The sequence below is a fragment of the Dipteris shenzhenensis genome, chromosome 23 (assembly GCF_047967505.1).
Source record: "Dipteris shenzhenensis isolate YYH24624 ecotype China chromosome 23, Dip_SZ_1.0, whole genome shotgun sequence".
NCBI lineage: Eukaryota > Viridiplantae > Streptophyta > Polypodiopsida > Gleicheniales > Dipteridaceae > Dipteris > Dipteris shenzhenensis.
The window spans coordinates 520,346-536,851 of record NC_141618.1 but is presented as its reverse complement, the minus strand read 5'-3'; the positions used below and the strand labels follow the sequence as shown (position 1 = coordinate 536,851).

General features: G+C 43.3%; 1 protein-coding gene across 3 annotated transcripts in view; it reads right to left on the bottom strand.

Moving 5' to 3' along the window:
* The window catches only part of LOC147886827 (callose synthase 5-like), an 83,316-nt gene that overhangs the window by 36,358 nt on the left and 30,452 nt on the right, over positions 1–16,506 (bottom strand). For all 3 annotated transcript variants that reach the window (XM_087394736.1, XM_087394738.1, XM_087394737.1), the window contains exons 33-35: positions 5,121–5,310; positions 4,924–5,035; positions 47–166 (exon numbers count right to left, since the gene is read on the bottom strand). In XM_087394736.1, the coding sequence (XP_087250862.1) occupies positions 47–166; positions 4,924–5,035; positions 5,121–5,310 (422 nt within the window). The remainder of the gene's footprint in view (positions 1–46; positions 167–4,923; positions 5,036–5,120; positions 5,311–16,506) is intronic.

The following is a 16,506-nucleotide window of genomic DNA, read 5'->3' as shown; positions in this document are numbered from 1 at the left end:
AATTAAAATTAGAATTGAAAGAAGAAATCTTCAAACAGAACTCTACCTGGTTCATGTCTATTGCCTGCAATGCCTCACCACGAGTGAAGATAATGGCATGATTTTGATTTTCAGGTTTTCCCTCTCCAAGTATCACTGGGCCTGGTAGCTTGATTCGGTAGATTTCCTGCAAATTCATCTGTATGTTTTTAGCACACTGGAAGTGTCTTGATGCTTTAGGTAGGCGAAGCAGCCCATCCAACAGTGCGAACTTAAACAGAACATCACCATTACATCTTAACAAGTAAAATATAACTGCTTTTAACATAATAAGTGGGGGAGAAAACACTAACTTGCAAGAGAAACATTGTTACATGGACAAAACCAGCATAGCAGGGAAGGCCCTCCCGTTCGTTCTCCCACCCCTTTGCAACCCCTCCATGTACTCTTCGAGGAGGCGACCCTACCATGGCATGGGGGCTTCTAACTAAGGGCAAGCCACCAATTCCCATCACAGATCCAGGCAAGTGGCACACATACCCGGCATCGTTGTATGATGCTCCGGCTCAGGTGCCCCCTGATATGTCTTCCATCACCAGGCCATCACCAGGCCCACCACTTGCAATCTGTTCACCACCTATAATCTGCAGGCTGCACTATGTCAGCTTCACAACCGGCGAGCTCAGGATCATGAGAGCGCTTTGCACATGGAATGGAGGTCCTGGCTCCAATCCTAGCGCAACTGTTCAACCAGGCTGTTTGTCACGGATTTCCCCTCACTTCGGGCAATACCACCATTATCCCAATACACAAATTAGGAGACCTCGTGGATATCGGGAATTACCGCACGCTCATGATCGGCCACACACCGGCCAAGATATACGGATCAGTGCTGGAGGGAGAGAGATCAGTAACTTCACAGACACACATGGGCAGCCAGCCTTAGGGCAGGCCGGTTCTAGGAGACATCACTAAACTCTGGATCACATCTTCACTCCTAGAGGCCAGCATTGAGGAGGCAAGATCAAGATCCCAAAAAACTTGTTTCGTCAACTTTTAGATCGCATGATCAGGAGGCTTCAGGAGACGCAAATGCCTGGAGTCATGATATGGGGGGTGATGAGCTTATACGACACAGTCAAAGGCAGAGTACGCACCCCAGGAGCACTGCATGAGACAACCATGGTTGTAAGACACGTTAAGACACAACACGTTAGACACGCTTCAGACATGAGTGTCTAAAGTGTCTTAAAAATAAGACACGTAAGACACATCATTGTAATAATAAATATTTAATTAATATATGTATAAGAATACAATTGTACAACTTGCTAGCATAGCTAGCAGCTAGATTCTAAAAGTACAATAAGTTACACTTAAACAAAGCACTTGTACAATGTACTCAGGACTTCAAAGGTAAAGTTTAGACTCACGGCTCAAGAGCTTGCAAGTCACGACACAACTTTAGAAGTTTAAACTGACAATTGAATCTTGATTTTTTAAAATCCAAATAAACAACTTAACAAGAGCCTAGAGGGCTACATAGATTATATACCAATCATCATATATCAATAAACATAAATATCATGACAACAGTCAGTCAGTCACATGTGACATGAATGAAATCTACATCTCGATACATATAATAGGAAACTTTTGACTCTCAAGATTCATCCTAATCTGAATCTGTGAGGTCACTACCACTATTGGATCCAAAGTCGCCATCAATGATAGCATGGTTAAGTCAAACTCAATGTTTGTTCTTACACCCCACTCGAAAAAAGGAAAAAAAAAAAAGAGTGTCTAAAGGTGTCTTAAGGTAAGACACGTGTCTTAAATGTCTTAAGTGTCGTATCATAAGACACAAGTGTCTTAACAACCATGGAGACAACGTGACAGACGCAACTCCAAGATATCCTCGTATCTCATAGAAGAGCCACCATGGCACTTGGATACGCTTTTTGAGTCTCTGAGTCTCCTATGTATACTAGTTCTTAGTTATGTTTTTCTTTGAGATTTCTTAGTATTCTACTAGGGTCTTAGCGAACCCCTTGCTTCAACGCACAATGGCTTGTATGAGTCGCTCTGCGATTGTACTTTGTCTCATAGGCCCATGAGGCCTCTCGAATACTATACATCTTTCTTTCTTTCTTTCTCTCTCTCTCTCCACATGCGTGGATGTTGCGAAACGGGAGCCTGCAAAGGTCGCCTTTTTGGAGTAGCAGCAGAGGGCCAGTAAGGCTCTCAATGTCAGAGTACGTGGCATCCCTTGCACATCTACCACTCCCATGGATGACACGATAGGCTTTGTGATTTCCACACGTGGGAGTTCAAGAGCACGGGATCAAAAGAGCTTTGCACATCAGACGGGACCCCAAGCGAAAGCAACCTCTCATCATTTGCTTCAAAGACGCCCAAGCCCCCCTTGCGGCACTGCATAGATGATCAACCTTACGTAACCACCGAACGATCTACTTAGATGAGGCCCTTACCCCCTATAGGTGGAGGAGAGGCATACCCTCATACGGCAACAGGATATTGCTCGCCATGAGGTGGAAGTGGGCAGTAGTCCGAGAGGGGTGGCGGCTCTTAATAGGTCCTCAACGGGCATGTGGTGGACCCCCTACATAAGGGGCGGGCTCTATGAGATTCAAAGCACCGAGACCTTGACCTACCAATGTTTGGAACTGCAACGATACCTTATGGTCAGATCCACGGAGTTTCTCAAAGTCTTGCATAGGTCGAGACATACCTTTTTTTTAAAGACACACAGAGTCCAAAGCACCCTTTGCCATAGTCAGTGGATACATATGGGAGGCAACATACCGAGAAACCCGGGAGACAAGAGGAGTCCAAGGATCGGGAGGAGAGTCAATACTATATCAATCATCCCTTTCCGGAATTATCTATATCAAGAGATGAGAAACACACTCCAGATTCCTATGGGTTCAGATCCGACGACCTCCCAAGAGGACCTCTTCATCACAGTCTGCTACTTTCCTCTTGAAACCTCACATTTGCTAGGGACCTACATGAGGAGGCTGAACCTCACCGTAGGCAGCCCCTCGCTCCGTACATCATGCCACAGGGAAGTCCTCCTTGATGGGGACTCCAACACAAAGACAGGTAGACGCCAGGTATCACTTCTGGATTTTCATGATGATTCTATCTTATTATTACCAGATGTTGATATAGATGAGGCTGGAATGTCTTGAGACTCTGGAGTCTGCAGACAGATAGGCCCAGAATGGATAATACAAAAGGGTGAAAGTGGCATCCAGATTGTAGGATACGTGGTTTTTATTACTTATTTACGAAGATACCCTTTGGCTCTGATACCATGTAAGGGTTAGGGCCCATTGAAGAAATAACCTTACGCAGCGGATTGAAGAAATAACCTTACGCAGCAGAACAAAACTCAACTTCTCACTGATCTCTCGCACACTGTTGGTGCACACGCACCGCTTAATCCACACAGAAATGAAGCTGAAGATAGAGAAGAAACACTCAGATTTTTCAAAACCAATCAGATTTTATTCATCACAGACGAAGGAAAACTGCTCACAAAGAGAGCAAGAAACATTCAGCACTGCACTGGTAAATTGCAGCCAGAGAAGAGCTGCACAAAATCTGATATATGTGGGCCTGAAGGGCTCTTCTCCTGCATGCCTTGTATGATCGGATAGAACCAAGCCAACAAAGGCCACCTTACATAGGCAGCAATCACCTGACCAGGCTGACCTGATCAGCGAATAAACCAACCAGATCCAGGCTGCCCTGGATTGGTTAAGCCTGATCAAACTAACAGATGTGCTGACCAGTTTATGTCGACCTGCTCCCAGGCAACACAAGGCCTATAAATAGGCATTTCCTGATGCTGCAAATCTGCTACAGGATGCTGCAAAAATGTGCAGACCACCCGCAAGCTTTACTTGGCACCTGCTGACTGTACCTGCCCATGCTGCAAGCCTTGAATCAACCTATATGTAAACTCTCTACCATATCCAGGTGTCATCTAAACCCTTTGTCCTCCTCATATGGGGGGTCACAAATGAGTTCGGGACCTCCTCTAACAAGAAGACCCACCTGTATGACAACCAAAGGTACCACTCAACCTTATTTTAGCTTCCAATGTGAGACATAGTTACATGAGTGATGGCCGTTCATTAACCATGATTGCTGATAGGAAACAAGGTAAATATCAAAGCGATACCCACAAAATTGCAACCCCGACATAGACCAAGATCTCAAGGGCTAAAAACGACAACTAAAGAAATCCTTAGACTTGATATTAAAAGTCAACAGACAGGATAAGTAAAAATTGCAAGAGCTCAGAGCCTTTCCCCCAAGCAGATGTAAGCCTGTGTCCTTTCTATACTGAGCATCCTTATCACAAGCATCAGATTTACAAGATGTATAGACCCTTCCAAAGACATAAATCTAAAAAGTAGTCTTACACCATCCACCAAAATTTCCCATTGTGACATCATGTGGCTACTTTACATCTAAGCCATGGATTTTCCTCTGTACATATCTCTTACAATAATCTGCTAAGAATTGTTTCAATGCCTCCAAATTTAGAACTATAGTTAAAAAGGTAAGGCATTACTTTTTCTTTTACCATAAATGCTTTGCTAGTAGAGCCTTCACTATTGAATTTGGACTTAGAGACAAAATCCTCGTCAAGTTTTTCAAGAAACGTGAAAACCTCACCCACCATAGCTCTCATTTTCTGTTTCAGCAAAGTTCAGAAACATTTGGTATTGAACAAACATTCCTGACCCAAAAACCAGTACAATCATTTGCATAAAGTTAAGACGATGCTTTGAAACCTTTAAATTATCACTCAGTACTCAGCAAAAATAAGTTTGCTCATCCCATTTGATCAAAAGTGTTCAAGGGATCACTCAGGCTATTCTCACATTCCATACAAACTGAGAATACCTCATCCAAGCCATTGACAGCTTTCACGAGTACAGAGTAGTATTCTTTTTGTGACTTGTCTTTCTCTCTTGTCTCCACTTCATCAATGTAAGCCACCCTCAAACATGGATATCTGACAGTCAAAAAAGATTCTCAAAAATTATCCATACCCTTAACTGTAAAGTCTATTTCTGTTACAGTTTTCAAAACATGCTTACTTCACCATTAGACCTAATATGTCCGTTGCATGCGAATCTCCAGTCCGTTTCTGTGCACCATAATTTTGGCACGAGACCACATATGTGAACTTCATATCAGCAACGGCTGCAATACTCGCCTCAAGTGATCGCTGGCTTTTACGCTCTTCTTCAGAAGTAAAAGAATGTGCCTTGTACCCTTCTAAGATCTCTGTGGACATTAAAATGAAAAAAGCCATCACCACAACATAGGTTAGCGGCGACTATGCATGTTAGATAAAACTTCTGAACATTACTGTCAAGACTAAAAGACATAACCCCGCATTAACAATTTATTTCATGTAGGCACATGGAAGAATTGTAAATCCCCCTTCTTGTGACGGAGCAAAAAAGCATTTCTCTAGGCAACTTTGCATAGATGCAAGTTGTGTGCGCATGAGCTCGTACAGACACATGCATGCTTGCACATCCCTAACCAGAGACAGACATCAAAGCATCCATATATAGATTCTCCACGTCCATACTTGCTCTATTATATCAATATAAACATGCACATATGTGTGGGTGTGAAGAGAGAGAGAGAGAGAGCACACATGCTGGGAGGGGGCAGCCTCGCGCACGTACTCATGCTACATAGATATGTGTGTAGACGCATTTAGTGTCTACTCTCTAGAGAGGAATGGCCCACACAATGCACAAATGTGGGCACGTGTGCATGCATGCAAGTAACGTGTGTACGTATGCGCACGCGCACTTGTGTGATGTGTGCCCGCACAAGCGTGTGCATATGTCTATTTGTATGTGTTAAGAAGCCATGAATGCATGCAAATATGTTGATATTGTGTGTGCAAGCACACATGCACATGCACACGAACACCCCCTGTGCAAGCACGCATGCACATGCACACGAACACCCCCATTCACACATGTTGGCCCACATGTATGGAAACACACAAGTACAGATTTTGAAAACTGCCCTTTCAGTATCTTATGCTCAAGTTGAGATAACATGACCCCAGAAGGGTCGGTGGACATTTTCCTTTAGAGGACCAATTTTATGTATTATATTTTGTCGTGCTTCAAGCATATCATTAAAGGAATCAATGTCAAGGTCCTTGGTGAGGGCGAATTGACACTAACTAGATGGTTCTAAAGGTTAGGGGTCTAGGGGCATCAAATTATGTAATTGCCAAGGGGCAAATGGAATTTAATGGTACTCCAAGAGAGGGGTAAATGGTGCACCAAGGATTGACCCTAGAATTATGACATGTGGCATGTATATTCATCTAGGGATGTGTGCGCTTTGTGTACAGCATGCAAGTGGAACACACGTGAGAAATGAGAAATACGAGCTGGCTGTCACAGAGGTTGGCTGGGAGGAACAACATAGTGTCATCACCCGTGATTAGCTTGGAATTGTGATGCTTGTGTTTCATTTGGTATGATAGCGAGGCTACGTTCAGTCACTAGATGTTCATACGACATTGTGGTATGCTACTGATCTACGGATTTATATATGCAAGTAATTCGGAGAAGTCTTTCACGCCGTGATGACCAGGGAAGAAAATCTGACGTGTCGAAGACGAATTGTTTGTGGTCACAAGTTTTTCCGGTGAAGGCAGCTCGCAAGGCATATGACCAGTAAATGTGATGAACGAATGGGATTCATATCGTATAGGTGTGAGGACTCTACGTAATGATTTCTGGATGTACGAGGTGGGAGACACGATTCATGTTTCGTAGCGCTCAGGTCTGAGAGTCTAAAAGCGGTGAGCTTGGGTGTTGGCGCATGCACGAGTTCTTGATTGCGAGCAAAGCATTTGAGATCCTGCAGTAAATAGTGAAATGTAACAGGAGCACACCGAAACCCTCCACAATATCTTGTCAAGCACATATCTTCCTTGCTAGACCATAGCACTCAAGCCTTCAAAAGGTCACAAGAATGGTCCTCTCGAAGAGCAAGCGTGGTGCGTCTATGTTCACAAATCGGTCTAGCGCTGCGTATTGGTCAACACGTCTGTTGTCAAGTCACAATTTTTGGTAGACTTGCTATTAAGATCACGCGACAGGGGTGCCCGCGCTCAGCACAAAGGATTTGGGTGCTCCGTTCGTGGAGCTTTTATGTCGACAACAACCTCCTTCGTCTATTCAAACTACAGTGGGATCGGCTCCTTCCGACTCACTGACTTGTACACGGTTTTTCCTTCTGAGGAATTATTCCAGTGGCAAGGAAGTTGGCGACAGGTCGCAAGAAGGTGCAAGCTTCAAACGCAGATTCTGTTCCGCATTTGGCTTTCCATTGCCAAAGGGTACATGCCCTAAAGGTTCCCTCTACTCCCAGTGAAGTGGTCCAGTCACGAGGCAAGTCAAAAGTACATATTGGACGTGGCTTGAATGAACAAGTTCATCACTCGATGCAGCATAAATGACCAGGGAGCTTTCTATGTTTTTAAAGTTCAGTTGTGATATATGTTAGTCCATTTTGCCCTTAGGATTTGAGTTATTTGAGATTGCATGAATTTCCCTAGCATAGGGAAAAGCAAATTTTGGTTTGAACTTGATATATATACTTGGTTAGCTATTCTTTGGAGCATTTGGAGGTTTTTAGTATAGCTGTGATTTTCGAGGTTGGAATTTCAATTGTGGATACAATTTTTGGTGGTATTTTTTTTAAAAAACCCACACTCAATCAACCCAAGAAAGGTTAAACCTTTTAAACCCAAGATTCGATGGATAAAGGTAAAGCTATAGCAATGGAGGTTGAAGAAGAGGCTTCAAGGGTGGATCCCATAGAATCGGGAGTCCGGCCAACCCCACAGGTGTCTTGCCCAGCAGCCCACACACTATCACATAGGATTGCTTTATTATAGGATGCCTTAATACAGATTCTACTGCAAGCAAATATAGGGCAATCCAAGCTTAGAAAAATGGTTCACAGTAAGTCTACTAGACCATCTCGTGAAGAAAAAGGAAAAGCCCCAATGGAGCCTGAAACCAGTGTTCATACGGTCGAGACTAGGAGGGCTAAGAAACCTAACATTGCCAATTATAGGCCTGAAAAGTATTTGGTCGGATGGCTGACAGTAGTTCTAATGTCATAGAAACATGGTTGCACAAATGAAGAGAGGCTTTTATCACTTGTGAAATCAAGAATGACATGAAGAAAACCCACGAGGCCACCCACATGTTTAATGAGACAACGGATAGATGGTGGATGAAACAACAGAGGGATGGAATGGCATCTACTACTTGGGAGGGGTTCAAGAAAGAATTTAGAAAACATTCTTACCTCCGGACGAAGCATCCCGAGCTTGGGATCAGTATAGAAACCTTTTGTCAGAGAAATTTAGCAGTGGTTGAATACACTGACAAATTCAGAGAATGTGTAATGAAGGTTTATGAATCTCTTCCTCAGTTTGTACAGGTAAAGGATTTTACTTTCAGACTAAATGATACGATCAAGATCAAAGTTCAGGCTAAGTACACGAACACTCTAGATGAAGCAATTGCCATAGCCTTAAACTATGAGGATGCCAAAGATAGCAGACCAAGTGGACTTGTGCAGTCTAACTCGGTATGACTACCCAAAGAAAAGAAAAAGAGGGTTAGTAAAGGGAGTGTCTCACAACCTAGTGGCCAAGCCCAACAAGCAAAGCCAGTTGAGACTTCCTCTATACCAAGTACCACCATTGGGGTGAAAAGAAAAGTAACCCCAATGGCAGCCCGAGCTTAGTCGAAATCAATAGAGTTTCCATTATGAAAGTTTAAAAAACTCAAAAAGAGTTTTTGTTTCTTTGTACAGCATCAATAGAGTCGATTGATGGTCCGGCCAAGTTGGCTGATCAGATAGCAAAAAACTTCTCTGACTGTTTTAAGGATGAATTTCCTTATGGGTTACCTGATTGAACTTATCCCGAGCGCAGAACCTGTAAATAGGCCTCCCTATAGATTAAGTTTTACTGAGGAAGCTGAGGTGCGAAGGCAACTGGAGGAATACCTCAAGTTGGGGCAAATTTACCTTAGTTTCTCACCTTTTGCTTTGCCGATGATATTAAAGAAAAAGAAAGACGATACTTTCCGCCCATGTATATATTACAAAGCACTGAATAATATCACCGCCGTTAAGCACAGGTATCCTATGGCTCGGATCAATGACTTGCTAGATGCATTACATGAAGCCATAATTTTCAGCAAGGTAGATCTTAAGTGTGGCTACCATCAGATCCGCATTAGAGCCAAGGATGTGCATAAAACCGCTTTCAGAAATAGCTTTGGACATTATGAGTTTTTTGTAACACCATTTGGACTTACCAATGCTCCAGCTACATTTATCATGCTTATGAACGATTTACTACGCCCTTATATCGAGAATTTTGTACTATATTTTAGTGACGATATCCTTGTTTTCAGCACAAGTTTGTTGAGCATCAAGAACACTTAAGAGAATAAGAGTTCACTACTTTGAGGAAAGCCAGTCTGTATGTAAATAAAATAAAACTATGTTGTGCATGGTAAAACATGAATATTTAGGATTCATTATTACTCCTGAGGGAGTGGAAATGAATCCAAAGAAAGTGGTTGTGATACTGACTTGGCCTATCCCTCAGAGTTTGACCGCTTTGCGATCATTCTGGGATTTGTCCAATTTTATCGAAGGACATATCAAAGGATATTCCGAGATAGTATCGCCATTGATTGATCTGACCTCGAATAAAGTACCTTTTATATGGGGACAGAATCAACAAGAAAGTTTTAACGCCATAAAACAAGCTCTGGTCTCAAGACCGACCTTAAAAATAGTGATCCGCAAAAACCGATTTTCATAGAAACTGATGCACGTGGCATTGCGGTAGGAACAGTTCTCCTCCAAGAGGGAAGACCAGTAGCCTTTGAAAGCAAGAAGCAGACAAGGCTAGAGCAAGATCTAGGCACTAAGGACGGAGTAGCGGGGATCATCCTAAAACGGATGGTCATATGGAAATAGTCAACCAGACTTTCAAAAATATGCTTAGAGCATATGTTTCATTTAGGCAACATACGTGGAACAAGTGGTTGCCACTGATAGAATTCGCCTACAATGATAGAAAACATTACTCTACAGAAATGAGTCCGTTCGAGCTGAACTATGGCTAGAGACCAACAAATCCAACTATGGTTGGAATACCTTAGAAAGTGCCTAGTGCCGCGAACTATGTGGTTCAGATGGGGGAGATGCTAGCACTTGCGAGAGCTAATATCCACCAAGCTATGGATAGAGCTAAAGCATATGCGGATGAAAATAAATCCGTTAGAGAATTTAAGCAAGCAGAATAAGTTTTTCTCAGAATTCCTTCACACTCTTAAGTCTTTGACTGCAAGAGAGTGTGCTAAGGTTATTGTGGGCCGTGGTTAATTCTTAAAAGAATAGGCAAGGTAGCCTATAAGTTGGAATTACCAGAGGGTTGCAAGGAGATAGAGAATAATGCAAGGCGCAAACCAACAAGAATCCGAGACCAAGAAACAATGCAAGTACGAAATCGGAAAATAGCCACGATGTTGGTAGCATGGGCATGGTTACCTCTATCTGAGTTTACCTTGGAATCCATGTACCAGATACAAAGAGCATTCCCAGATTTCATCATCGAAGAAGCTGATGCCTTAAGAGGGAAGGAATGTTATGCTCAAGTTGAGATAACATGACCTCGGAAGAATCGGTGGACATTTTCTTTTAGAGGACCAATTTTCAGTATTATATTTTGTTGCGCTTCAAGCATATGGTTAAAGGAATCAATGTCAAGGTCCTTCGTGAGGGCGAATTGACACTAACTAGATGGTTCTAAAGGTCAAGGGTCTAGGGGCATCAAATTATGTAATTGCCAAGGGGCAAATGGAATTTAATGGTACTCCAAGAGAGCGGTGAATGGTGCACCAAGGACTGACCCTAGAATTTTGACATGTGGCATGTAGAATCATCTAGGGATGTGTGGGCTTTGTGTACAGCATGCAGGTGGAACACACGTGAGAAATGAGAAACACGAGCTGGCTGTCACAGAGGTTGGCTAGGAGGAACAACATAGTGTCATCGCCCGTGATTAGCTTGGAATTGTCATGCTTGTGCGTTTGACAGTAAAACCAGTGTGCTGATTATTTGTAGTAATTAGTCTAGGCATGGGTGCCGTATATACATCCATCATGGCTGCTGCCACTGGTTGTTTCACATGATAGGGGATTTGCACAAACTGTTGAAATATTTATGAATCCTTTCTACTTCACAGGGAAGAGACGACAAGAAGAGCAGAGACAACAGGCATGTCATTGTTGGGAAAAGCACAAGAATGGCATGTCAGATGACATGGCATACTATCTCAGCAGTAATCCATCTTGCTTTTGGCTATATCCTCCGAGCTCATAGGAATTTTGTCACCACAATGTAAATATCCTAAGTCAAAGTACAGTTGACCATTTATTTGATCATAATTAAAGAGTTTTATATGTGTTAATTATGGTCAAAGAGTTATTTTAATGGTCAAAGGATTGACTACGGTCAAAGATACTTAACTCTAGTCAAGTAAACCTGACTGCGGTCAGAGAGTGTTGACTTCGGTCAACAAGACTTGGCATGCGCCAAGAGGGTTAACCCTGATTAACCAAGATGTGCCAACTTCGATTGGAGAGACTTGGCTATAATTAAGGCGCCTTGACCTTTGGTCAAAGCTCTTTAATTATAATCAAGAGTGTTGACTCCGGTCAACCAGAGAATATATATATGTTTATTTGTATATATATTTGTTTAGATGTGCACATGTGTTCAGTAGGGACGCCCACCGTGACTAGGATTAGTCCACAGTGTGTTATTTGCATGCAAAGCGCTAACAATTAATGGGTACCATGGTGGTGCGCTTTAATTAATTGTTGCACGTACTAGGGAAGATTATTTTTTCCTAAGCGAAATGGGAGCCTGACAAGCATCTAGGAGGCGGTTCGTGTGACCGAGAGCTTTGAAGACTCCAGAATGGCCCTTAGTGGCATGTAATAGGATTTAGTCTAGATTTTAGACAAGTGGCATGTTGCCAATTTGAATGGAGCTTGAAGCTCTTGTAAGAAAATGGATTATTCACGTTTTAAAAAACAAAGGAGATTTACGAGATAGCTCTACTTTGAACTTCTGTAACAGATTTTCTTGGATGAATAAAGACCTTCGGGGGGGTCCAGCCCGACGATTTGTTCTGGGCCCTAGTGCATCTTGAGAGAGAGGGAGTGAGGGAGAGCTTTTGAGAGTATAAATCCCGTCGTCTAAGAGTGGTGATATTGAAGTCATAGCTGTCTTTCACCGGTCAGTCGGGTTTTATTGGTATCAGAGCCCAGCTTCGTGGTTCTCTTGAACCATGACGGTTTTGGGAAGCACCCTGAAAAGAACTGTCGTGCAGAAAATGCCTGTTCAACAGGATACAAAATTCTGGTATTCCCTGAAGAAGAATAGCAGAGAAGGAAGATGGCAGTTGTGTTGGGAATGGAATATTGCTGCTCAGAATTTATGGAAGGTGTCGAAATAGAAAGGGAAACGACGAAAAATCGAGTGCGATATGGAATTCGTGAGTAAAAAGCACCGCGACGCACTTTTCTGAGATTTTCCTCTGAAAAAAGTTGTGAACCAGCGAATTGAGGCCGGTGCTAGGGATGATCATCACGGACGAAGAGATGCCTTCACGGGGATACATGGCGCAGGCCCATGTGTTTTGACAGAGATACGAACGTTAACCCGGAAGGCATGAGCTTCACGTGATCTGCGAAAGGAGATTTTCTGACGGGATTTGTAGGTTTTGTTGTCGATCCCCTACACGGGCGTTAGGTGCTGCAAAAGTGATCAGGATGCAGGCGCGACGCGCGACGACCCCTGCATAGCCAAGGCGCTGACGTGGCAGATGGAGCGGTGGGGTTGATGACGTGGCACTGACACGTGGCAGACAGCTCAGCAGCTGACGTGGCAATACACGTGGCAGACAGCGCAATTGCTGACGTGGCATGCACGTGTGAGATGACCTGGCATTCTGACAGGTGACATGGATGCTGACATGGCTAACCAGGGGTTAATCTAACTCAACCTTGGTAGTGGACTGGTTAGAGGTCCAGTTAGTTGACCCAACCAGACCAGTCTGGTCACTGTAACCAGACTGTGGCCAGTCTAGTTAGTCCAGTTGCAGACTGACCAGACTAGAACCAGTCAGTCTGGTTAGAGTAACTAGCCAGTTACTCTATCTGGTTACTGTTCTTTTCACCCAAAAAAAAAAAAAAAAAAGAACAGTTGCAGAGACTGTTTCTGCTAGCAATTTTCAGCTGCTTGTCAGACTTTTACTGTCAGAAAAGCAGCAGAAAAACAGAGAAAGCAGAGAAAACAGAGAAAGTAGATCTCTACTGTCAGAAAACAGCAGAAAAACAGAGGAATCAGAGATTTGCAGAAAAAGTAGTGTGCATCAGTTACCTGCACGGTGTGAGAAATCTACAGATCTCAGAATATGGATCAATCACCTATCCACTGGGATTCACAAGATAGGGATGTACATCCAGGACAGAGAAATGTCTCGCAAACTCAACAAGAACTTGAACAGATGGTACGCACTCGTATACAAGAGCTGGAAAATCTCAAAAGGGATCCCAGGGCTCAGTATTTGTTTCCAGCAGAAGCTATGCCTAATCCAGTATATGACGTGCCAATGCCAGAGGCACACTCTCGTGTACAGCCTGAGAGAGAGAGATCTCATAGATCTCATAGGAGACGGTCCCATAGTAAAAAGATATCGAGGCATCATCACCGATCTCCTAGTCCATCATCGTCTACCTCGAGTTCGACCTCTGTGTCTTCTTCTTCCTTATCAGATAAACCATACAGGAAAAGAAGGAAACACGAAAAGTCTAGGAAGAGAAAGTCTTCCAAAGCGACCAAGGAATTTAAAGAGGGAGGAAAATCTGTCAAGTTTATGACCTACAATGGACAGTATGGTCATACAGACAAAGCATTGCAGTTTATCAGACAGTTTGATGCTGCATTTGGTACAGAAAAATTTTCAGAATCCTCCAAGTTAGGAATGGTCAGTTTACACTTGACAGCAACGGCTAGTGCATGGTGGAGTGCACTGACCACAGATGGGTCAGCCCCAAGGAAGTGGAAGGGCTTCAAGAAAGCCTTCTACCAGCAGTTCATGCCTAAACAGTTTAGAGACCATGTTCTTCAAGAGACTGGGACAGCTTGCACATGGATGCAGGAGATACAGTGGATGGGTACAACCAAAAGTTCTGGGATGCTTATTTGCAGGTTGCACCGTTCAAAAAGATCTCCAAAGGCACCCAAATGAGGAAGTACAGAGCAGGTCTCACTCCAAGAATTCAGGCAGTAGTGAATGCTTTGGGGGCAAAGAATATTCAAGATCTTATGCATTCAGCTTCAGTAGCGAGTCTTGTGCCGCTACAAGATCCATCTACAGTGCCATCCTTGCATGCAGGACGTGCTGATAAAAAGAAAACTGATTTTACAAAATCAAAAAAGAAAGAGTACCCCAAGGCTGAAAAGAAAGGGTTTCAGCCTCAGAAGCCGAGGGGTACTCAGTTTTCAAAGACTTATAAGGGCAAATCTCTATTTACCCCTGAACAGATAGCGGAATTCCGTAGAGATGGGAAATGCTTCAGGTGCGGTAAAGAGGGGCATGTGGCTGCCCAGTGCCCAAAAAAGCCTTCAACATCGAAGGGAAAAGAGGCAGAGAAGCCACGAGGACCGCAAAAGCCAATGGCGGGGGGAATTCCTGATATACTGGGTCATGCTTTGAACCCAGAAGAACGAGAATTGCTGCTATCATGGGGCAAAGTTAGAGACCAGCAAGCGCTAATTTTATTTGATCCAGGAGCTACTGATAATTTTATATCAGAGGATCTAGCCCTCAGGCTGGCAATAAGGACGGAAGAGTTAGGCAGGGCTTTGGATGCCGATCAAATGTTTTGTGGGAATCCTGTGCCAGTTACTCCCTTGATAGGGAAGCTCCGTCTTCATGTTCAGAGTTATGTGGATCAGGAAGACTTCTTCATTTCTCCACTGAAACATTATGATGTAGTTTTGGGGATGCCTTGGTTTCACCGCAAGGCAGTGAAGTTGACTCTTCCTGAAAGAGTGCTGGAGTTTGTGCATAGGGGGAAAAATCAGCGTTTAATTGCCAGGAATAAAGGGGACACTATCCCCATTGTATCTGATGTTTCATGCGGTAAAGCAATAAAGTCTGCAATTTCTGCGTACATGGTTTTTGTAAAAGAAAAAGAGAATGATATGCATGCTGAAATGAATGATGCAGACAAAGATAAGTTTCAATTTCTGGTAAACTTTAAAGATTGTTTTTCTGATGTTTTGCCAGGGGAGTTACCCCCAGAGAGACCAGAAGATCATCAGATAGAGTTAATGCCTGGTAGTGAGCCACCAAACAGACCCCCTTATAGAGTCAGTGCGACTCAGAGAGAGGAGATTATGGCTCAGGTACAGGACTTGCTGTCCAAAGGGTTGATTCAGCCCAGCTCGTCTCCTTTTTGCTCCCCTGTACTGTTAGTACAGAAGAAAGATGGTTCATTCCGTATGTGCGTCGACTATCGCGCACTGAACAAAATGACCATCAAGAATAGATTCCCTATTCCGCATATTGATGATGTCCTGGATCAGTTAAATGGAGCTTCAGTTTTCAGCAGGATAGACTTAAAGAGTGACTACCACCAAGTGAGGATACAACCTCAGGATGTGCACAAGACAGCATTCCGCACTACATTCGGGTTGTATGAATACTTAGTGATGCCTTTTGGGTTAACAAATGCTCCAGCCACATTCAATAGAATGATGGATCGCATCTTCCGGAAGTACAAGCATTTTATGGGTACTTTCTTTGATGATATCTTAGTTTTTTCTAAGACAGAGGAAGACCAAAGAGAACATCTTGCTATAGTGTTTCAAGAGCTGAGAAATCATCAGCTCTATGCAAACAGCAAGAAAAGTGAGTTCTTTTTGGAAGAAATCCACTATCTGGGGCATTTAATATCCAAGAATGGGATACAAATGGATCCAGCGAAGACCCGTGCCATTCAGGAGTGGCCAGAGCTGAAAACTGTGCATGAAGTTCGAAGCTTCTTAGGCCTGTGTTCTTACTACAAAAGGTTTATCAGACATTTTGCTGATATCGCAGCTCCATTACATGACCTCACTAAGAAAAATGCAGCCTTCACATGGGGATTATCACAGAAGAAAGCATTCAATACACTCAAGGAGAAGTTGACTACAGAGCCTATTCTGGTAGTCATCAATCTTTTGATGTGGATTGCGATGCTTGTGGAGAATGTGTTGGGGCTGCATTGCATCAGAATGGTCATGTAGTAGCCTATGAAAGCAGGCGACTTCGGGATGCGG